Here is a 9,257-nt window from a genome sequence, read left to right as displayed (position 1 = left end):
AAATCCATTTCATTAAAAATTCTAAATTCTAAATTCAAAAAAGTAATTTTTATATTATTATTATTATTATTATTATTATTATTATTATTAGTAGTAGTAGTAGTAGTAGTAGTAGTAGTAGTAGTATATTGTTGTTGTTGTTGTTGTTGTTGTTGTTGTTGTTGTTGTTGTTGTTGTTGTTGTATTTTACTAAACGCAGAAATGGGGTAAATTACTATTTTTTTATAAATGTATGAATGGTGCACAGGACTATAAACTTAAAAAAGTAACTCTGAATACATAACTCTGCAGTGCATTCACACATAAATTATATGAATAATTTTAGTGCTTTCAAATCGATCAAACGCGATTAATCGTATCTAACATAAAAGGTTGTAAATATATTCACACACACACACACACACACACACACACACACACACACACACACACACACACACACACACACACACACACACACACACACACACACACACACACACACACACACACACACACACACACACACACACAAATGTTTATGTTAGATTTGATTAATCACAATTGATCGATTTGACAGCACTAATAATTATGAATGATGTAATATTATTTATTATTATTATGCTTATTCAATTTAATGAAGAAGAAAAAGAACATGATGAAGAAATGTATAGAGTAAAAAGAAAAGAAGAAATATTTTACCTGAATTGATTTAACTAATATATTTGACTCCATTAATAACAAAAAGTTGTATTTTATCAAAAGATGTAAAGAGATAAATTACTAGTTTTGATAAACATATGAACTGTGCACAGGACGATAAAAAAAAGAAAAAAAAACTCATGATAATTTATATGAATATAAATGTAATATTGTTTATTATTATAACACTTATAAATTATAATAATTGAATTGATTTGAATAAATACATATTTCTATGAACTCATAATAACAGCCCAATAATTTAGGTCAAGAATTATTATATAATATTATAAATTATTATTAATTGTTCTTGTTTTATTATTTATAGAAACATTATAAAAATATGGCTATTGTATTAAAACAACACATTTTAATAATTGAATTATAATGATCTTATAATTTGTAAATTATATGATAATTGTTTGCTTCTATTACCCTCCTCATTTGAAAGTCGCTTTGGATAAAATCGTCTGCTAAATGATTGGGAATTATTAACAACAACATAACAACAATATATATATAAAATGTATTTCAGTCAGTCAGCACACATAAAGTAGCCTAGATAGGCTACATTTAAAATGCTTGAGTTTCTTTGATAAAGGGATATTTCACCCAAAAATGAAAACGTTGTCATCATTTACTCTCCCTAATGTTGTTCTAAACCTGTATGATTCTGGAATGAATGTTGAGTCTGAATGTTGGTAACCACACAGCTGATAGCACCCATTGACTTCCATGTTGTTATTGTTTTTTCCTACTATGGAAGTCAATGGGTGCCGTCAACTGTTTGATTACCAAACATACTTCAGGATATCTTTTGTGTTCAACGGAAGAAAAAAACTTCATTCAGGTTTGGAACAACTTGAGGCTGAGTAAAATCATTTTTGAGAGAACTCTCTCTTATTGCCAGTGACTGGATGGGGGGAGTAGTAGCCGGAGGACAGGCTGTGGGCGGGAGGGTGTAACTGCGGAGTGCGCATGCGCTCATGACGCGCCAGACTGGTCGATCGGGAGGGCTCTACTACACCGAGAAGGAGAGTGAGTGAGGACGTCAGTACATCAGTGAACAGCCCGAAGGGACGCTCGAGAAGGAAGAAGTGGCCAGTCCCTTAAAATATCAAGACAAAAACCTTGGAAAACGAGAGCTTGTTGTTTTTTCCCCAGTCAGTGCATGTATAGGTGACACCGGAGCATGTCACTATGACAACGTTCGGACTTTACATAGTAGCCTTCATCATCATCTCAGTAGGCGCTCAGTAGATACATAATAACCGCACGAGTCGTTAAGGACTGTCAGTTGTCAATCCTAGAAGAAGATCGCAGAAGACATGGAACAGAGACTTGGTAACGTTACAATGATCAGCTAGCGTCTTATGTGCCCAATCTAGAAGATTAGAGGAGAAACCGAAGACAGCAGCACACCTGGAGCGGCTCGAGCAGAATGGATTTCAGCACCATCCGGAACCTCATCACCAGATACGTGAGTAGACACGCGATCACTCTCGACAACTTGTTGGTTTGGTTTGCTCCATTTCGAAGGAGTATCAGTGCTCGTGATACATACACATGTACTTTAAATCCGCAAATGAGACGTTGTGTCTTAATTTGTCCGTTTACAAGGCGCGTGTGCATCACTTTTGAGCCTGTCTGTGATGGACGCAACCGGTATTTACAGTTACTAATCTCAGGCGTTTGTAATGAAGTTTTCACTGCGGTTCAATTCTGATCCCGATTGATTGACTGTGACCTGAATTCCCAAGCGAAGTCACTTATGTTGTATTTTAAAGCCTCGTGAAGACACGCGCTGAGCTCATGACTGAGAAATCACAGCTTGTGAGTTATGAAATATCAAAAATGGAAATTGGCCTCAATAAATTAAAACAGGCGTGGACGGACAGGTGTTGGTCACTGAGAAAGAATGCGAGTCGTTTAGTGTATTTGTCATTATATGACGTTAGTGTAACACGAGTTATTTTTTTAACCATTAACGTAGGAAGGTTGTAAGAACATGTTTGACTAAACTAAAATCTAACAGACTATCGAAAAATAATAATAATAATCTAGTTTTAACACATCAAATGTCTAAATTTCCTCAATTAAAATGGCCATTTTGGCCAAACTATAGTGTTTTAGTCAAGCTCAATACTCATACATCCTTGCTAGTTACTGTAAGAACAGTAATCAAATACCTATTTTTCTTTAATTTAATGGAAATAAAAGTTTATCAATGACTAAACCAACTTTTGCTCCAAACTATCTATAGATACCACTTAATTTGGACTGAATTTGCTAATTTTGTTTGTTTAATTCTGGTTTATTTCATTTTTGATACATATCGCATTTAGTTTGACATCTTTTATTATTTGTTTATAAGGGGAAAAATCATTAAAAATATATAAAACATTAATTTGTACCCTGTTAATAAGAAGTGCTATAAAGGCTGAATTTCATGTTATTTTGTGCATCAGTGAAAAATGAGAAAAAAAGTGACATTGTTGCTCTACATTGTTTTATTATATAATCAAATCGTTTTCATAGACGGGTCACGGGTTCAATCGATAGCTTACTGCATGCCATTCCTACACAGATTAGACCTGCTTTTAAGCCACTTAGCACTCAGTATAGGCAAGAGTACACGCTAAACCACTGTCCAAGCTGTTCGGGGTTAGAGAAAGAGATTTGCTCAGTAACAGAATCAAATATGTGCAAGTTACATGTGTCAGCATGTAAGGTTAAGGACATTTTACTATAGACAACGTTCACTTTGAGTAGAGTGGCAACTTGTTCGTTTTCTAATTTAAAGACTAGTATAAATCTATACTAAATGTAAATACAATAACTTGAGGATATTATGTAAAATCTATGTGTGCTGAGAGCTAGGACAGTTTCTGATCTTGAATGTTGAATTAATTATGTTAGATGCAATGGAACAACACTTAAGTCGTTTATATTCTGACTAAAGGCCCGTTCATATCAAGGACGATAACGATACATATGTCTAGTCATATTTATAGTTATCGTTCTTGGTGTGAACGGGCTTTAAGAATATTGGTTGGTGGCTGAAATGGTGAAAAAGCCTGTGCAAATTGCATGAGTATTTAGTTCCCCCATCACTGAAGGCCATATTAATCTGTTATTCTGTACTCTGTCACTGTAAGCAAACTGACATGTGAACAGATGAGCAAAATCTCTTGCGCTGTCTAGACAGTCTGTGAAAAAAACCCGATGAAAAGATGAAGAGTGTGCGATAAACATGACGTGAGAAATAATGGTCATGTCACAAACACCTCTCATCTGTCTGTTTATATGTTTGTGTTTTGTTTGCTCAGGTTTTTACGGTAAATCATATATCACATAGGGCTCAACAATAAGGCCAGAGTGAGCGAGTTTTGTGACGGAATGATCGCTTCAGTTTTATTTTAGTATCATTGAGATATTATAGATTTTATATACTTTTTATTTCTATAGTTTCTGTTTTCATTTTAATAGTTAAAGTTTCAGTAGTTTTGTTGTGTCCTCATTCATTTAAATGGCAAAAAGTGTCCCAATCAACTTGAATTCACCCCATAAATATCTAAATTCTTATCATTATAGATTGTTATTCATTTCTATTTCAGTTTAGACAGTTAAACTAAGTGGAATTGAGAAATGTTGCCTTGGCAACTAAACTAAAAGAAGTTTAATTTCTTGTCTAGTTTATTTCAGTTTTAGTTTTCTATAAGTGCCCTGCGCTGCTTGTGTCATTAAATATTAGATTTGTTAATCATATTAGGAATTTGACCAGTTTAAAAATCTTGACAAGGTTATTCAAAAAATTTATTGGTGAGGTTATGTCAGACATTAATATTTGCATCAGTAAGGTTTGAGAAAAATGCTTTGTTTGAAATGCAAAGCAATAAAATGCAAGTCTTTCTTTCTAAACTTATCCTGAGGAAAAGTTTAAATATTTATGAAAGGTAAGTACAAGTAAATTTTGCTAGAAAACAAGCAGTTCATTTATCCCAGCCTAACCAATCATTTAGACAGAGCTGTGTCATGAGATCGGACGGAGTGTGTTAGTCACATGAGTTTTCCTGTGAAAAGCACAGTCCACCCCATTGCTCTTTGATCTAATGCACGGTAATGCAGGTTGGCAGAGTGAGAGGAGAAAGGCAAATGAGAGTACCGGGCTGAAGAGAGATGGAGCGAGAAAAGGATGATGGAGAATGAGATGGGTCAGAGAAGATGAGAAATAAGTCCCTGTGTGGATTTGACTGGCTCAGACGACAAAGGAAGTGACAGCGGAATGATTTGCTTTCACCTGTAGTAGCGCTCACTTCAGAGTCTGTCTGCTGAATGGGCATTTTCAATGTAGGAAGATAAATATGAAATGGAAATGTGAAACCTGTTTTAATATGTAAAGCTCGTCATTTCTGTTCAGCTAGAATAGTAGGTTAGATAAATGGCAATTGTGTGGTCTTCTTTAATGTCCAGTGGAATGTTTCCAGATTAGATTAGAATGTGTGCAGTGTGTGTGTTTTTTCAGCGTTCAAATATTTTGAATACTTTTCAGTATTAAAATAAAAGTAGTCAGTTGTAGATTGATTCTCCCTAGCACAAAGTAAAACTCTGGCCCGTTTTCAACCAGTGGTGGAAGTTTGGGGTTGGGCTATCTTTTTGATTGACCAATGGCAGATGGAGGTCGTGTTTTGGAGACTGTTTTAAAATCAGTCATTGAATTGAGTCGTGTCTTTCTACTTACTGAATATAATGCTGTATACAAGTGAAATGGTACTTTCAAATCTTACGTTATCAACGCATTTTGTGTAAAAATGCCTTATCTTTTGGTAGTTATTAAGAGAGAAATGTTAAAAATCATGGTTCTCTTGTATACTGCTATTTCTGAGAAATGTAGTATTCTACATAAAAAAAAAAAATCTTATTGCTGCAATATTGCATACTGCCCTTTCCCGGAACGTAGCGAATTAACTGTTTCTTAGCTGTTTTTTGTTTAACAATCCCTTTGATTTAATAATACAGAATAATTGTCTTACGCACAATTATTTACATGACAGAACTGGTTTCCAGCACGTTATTACGGCAACTTCGAGCCATCACTGGCTTCTGAATAATTTCCATCCTTAGACAGGAAGTAGCATGACTGCCCATATCCCATCTCAGGAGGCTTCGAGGAAATCTGAGCTCTTTGTACAGAGGTAATCTCATCGTCTGCGGGCCAGCAGGAAATCATCCTAGACAGTGAAACAACATGCAAAGTCATCACAAGCAAGTTCCTACTTCAATGTTCCTCTTTACAACTTTGAACATGATGATTTTACTGTATTTCATAAAATCCATTTAGAATGAGAGTAGAAGAATTATTTGGGATACATTTAAAATATCCAGCCGTCACTTGGCTGATGTCCTTGGCAAAAACTTTCCAACAAAATTGAACAAACCAGATGTGGGTATTTACCGTATGTGAGTTTCTTATGATGGATCAGGTTGGTTTAATAAAGCTAACAGCAGTAGGTCTGAGTGATGCCGTTGTCAAAGTTAACACAAATGAAATTCTGTCATCATTTACTTCCCTCTCATATCATACTGAATTGACATTTTTGGCACTGCTGGTTTAGACTGCTGAAGAAAACGTACACATGCAGGCACACGCGGTTGTTCGCCATTCATCCCGCTGACAACGGATGCTGACCCGTGAACCGTATCCTGGAATGATAAATGAATTGTTGGTAATCAATATGGGTGATGAAATGATAATCATTATCTTCACGCTTGACGTGCCCATCATAGTTCAACTGGAGTTCACGGTCTGCGCCCTTAATTACAGAGATGGGTGCTCTGTGAGAAAACCACTATAAGATTTTTGCAGTAAAATGGCTAAATGTGTTCTCTCAAACTCTTACTTAGACTCTTCCAATTTGAGTGGACGGCTGCATTCCATTCTGAGCAACTGATAAGTGACAGCAAACTGTCAGCCGAACCCTGGGTGGAAACATGGCTGTGTGTGAGAGTGACAGAGAAAAATGCTTGAAGAAAACTTAATAAAGGTCAGAAAGATATGCTTAGGCTATGTTTTGACAGAATTGTCACCTTCCATAAAAATATAAAAGTATCAGACGGTCATTTCTTCTCTCAAGCAGATAATAGCATGATCCAACAAAATTGATGCATTTAGCACAACATAACAGTCTCTCTCTCTCTCTCTCTCTCTCTCTCTCTCTCTCTCTCTCTCTCTCTCTCTCTCTCTCTCTCTCTCTCTCTCTCTCTCTCTCTCTCTCAAGAAAATATTAAATAGTCATTTGACAATCATATGACCATGACTCTTGAGAGTCTGTGGTATTTGTATTGGGTTTTCTGTACTTTCAGAAAGCAAGTAAATCTGAAGTCTTGGAACTAAGTTGTAGGTTAATGGTCTATAGAAATACCAAACCCTTTAGTCTTAAACTTTACAGCAGAAGACAAGAGTGTAGAGACAATTACATTTGAAAGGGAGGCTTAAGATAGAAACCAGCAAAAGACCTTGAGTTCTTGGGTGTAACCCTGTATAGACTCACTTCAACTGTCCTAAGAAAAAACCAACATGCTGCAACAAGCAGGGAGTGTTGTTCATTCATTACGATTTTTCTTTTTTTTCCAGGGGGGGGGTTAAAATTATTTTCTTAAGTGTTATTAGATTTATGTTAAAATGATGATTTAGAATTTTCAAAGACGTAGAAGTTATTTTAGGCTATGTCCACACTATTGTGTTTTAATTTTAACACAGCGTTTCTCGTCCATACTGGTGCTTCTACTGCGTTTCAGAAAAGATCCGAAAACACGTCACTTGACCATTCATGTAGCATAGTAATGTAAACTGTTGCCGATTGCTCTAATAGATGGCCTCTTGCATATGTAGGTAGAGTCTAAAATGCAGTTTAACTGCACAATGGCTGCTAAAAAGGACAACAAAGTCAGCAAATCTTGCAGTTCCATCTCCATGATATTGATTATACGGCTGGTCTGTTATTGTCGTGTTCCGGTCGTTTAATGGTCATATGATAGGGGTGTGACAAATCAGATAAGGATACTCGTTGATCTAGAAGACCCAATCTGAGTGAATGTGGGAAGCCACGCCTTTAGTTTTCAAAAGTCTTCGTTTTGGTCCATTTACACTGAAACGCAACCCCGGAGTATTCAAACCAAAACTGGGTCTGCAGCGTTTCCAAAAGTCTCCAGAAGTAGTGTGGACAACAGCCGTACCCGTAGCAAGTTAAGCGTTTTAAAATGAAAACGCACTAGTAAAAACTTTGCATTAATGTCCACTCAGATTCATAAATCAACGATGTGTGTTAGCCTACCACTTAATCAGGATAAGGAAGGGCTAAATCACACTTCAGACTGCTCAAAGCCTTGACGATAACTCAGTTGTTGTAGAACTTCTGCTCCCATATAAAGTACTGTAGCTCTTGAGGGCTTACTGCACTCTTAATGCAACAGTCAGAGGAAAAAGCCACTGGAATAATGGCCTATTGATGGCTGTGAAATTGAATTGTGCTTGTTAAAAGAACACATGACCCTCCACTCAATAGCAATAGAGAAGTCTGAATGCCATTGAATGGGCAGGTATTTATTTGAAATAGGATTTTTTGGGCATTACATTTAGCTTTAAGATGTGGAGGGATTATTTTGAAACGGATCATGACCTTCAGTGGGCCTAAAAGTACATTTTTTGACTGATGAATATGCACAGTGACCAAACCCTCCCCCCCCCTTATTTCTCTTAATCTTGGAGAATGTTATCCTGTATACTAAATTTATGTATAGAAATGAAAAATGAATCTGTCATCATGACATAAAAGAACTGCCTGCCCTTCTCAAGAGATCCCTGCAGAAGATGTGTATAGTAATAAAATGATTTTTGTTTTGAGTAATTCAACAGACATTCTTTGCTGAGTCAGACTGTCTTTATATGAAAGTGTTGTTGAGTTTATGCAGTGCACCCACAGATCGATAGAAGCATTTACAAGGGCTCAGCTGCTTAGATCCAGGTGTCCCTGCCTGCTGGGAATGGACATTCACGCTGCATTTGTTTCTTTGCTGACCTGAGATCAGTTTAACACTCTGTCTGATGAACATTGTAGGCCCTGTTTACACCTGTTATTAAGACTCGTTTGGTCGATCGGATCACAAGTATCTGATCTAGCAAACAGGTCAGTGGATGATGAAGTCAACATTGGACTGCATAATATCCTGCAACAAACCAGGGACTTATGCGAGGATCCTGTTTGTGGACTTCCGCTCGGCCGACTCCTCCAGACTAAGTTAACCCAGCTCTCTGTTCCTAGCTCTATTTGTATCACCAGTTTTCTGATAGATAGGCAACAGCTAGTGAGAATGGGGAAATTCATATCCAACACCTGCACAATCACTTCTGTCCTGATTTCTTCGAGGGCATGGTCCATAAGCTCAGCGAACGCTGTGTGCGTATTTCGTCTTCAACCCAAAAGTTGGGTCTTCAGCCGACAAAGTTTAAATCCCACCTGGCTAGTGCATTTTCCATTCTGTTTACGCATTACTAGGTCAGTAGGTGGAGAATAGGT

At 36.7% G+C, this 9,257-nt stretch overlaps 1 protein-coding gene across 9 annotated transcripts in view; it reads left to right on the top strand.

Moving 5' to 3' along the window:
* Window positions 1-1,701: 1,701 nt before the first annotated feature.
* Window positions 1,702-9,257, top strand: part of atp11a (ATPase phospholipid transporting 11A) — a 71,864-nt gene continuing 64,308 nt past the window's right edge. For all 9 annotated transcript variants that reach the window (XR_014029917.1, XM_081361778.1, XM_081361777.1 and 6 more), the window contains exon 1: window positions 1,702-2,161. Coding sequence is in view for 8 of the 9 variants with exons in the window: in XM_081361778.1 (XP_081217904.1) it covers window positions 2,123-2,161 (39 nt within the window). In the remaining variant the exon portion in view is untranslated. The remainder of the gene's footprint in view (window positions 2,162-9,257) is intronic.

Source organism: Scardinius erythrophthalmus (genome assembly GCF_964197995.2).
Source record: "Scardinius erythrophthalmus genome assembly, chromosome: 3".
In the NCBI taxonomy this organism is placed as follows: Eukaryota; Metazoa; Chordata; class Actinopteri; order Cypriniformes; family Leuciscidae; genus Scardinius; species Scardinius erythrophthalmus.
The sequence above is the reverse complement of the archived record's forward strand: the minus strand, read 5'-3'. Positions and strand labels throughout refer to the sequence as shown.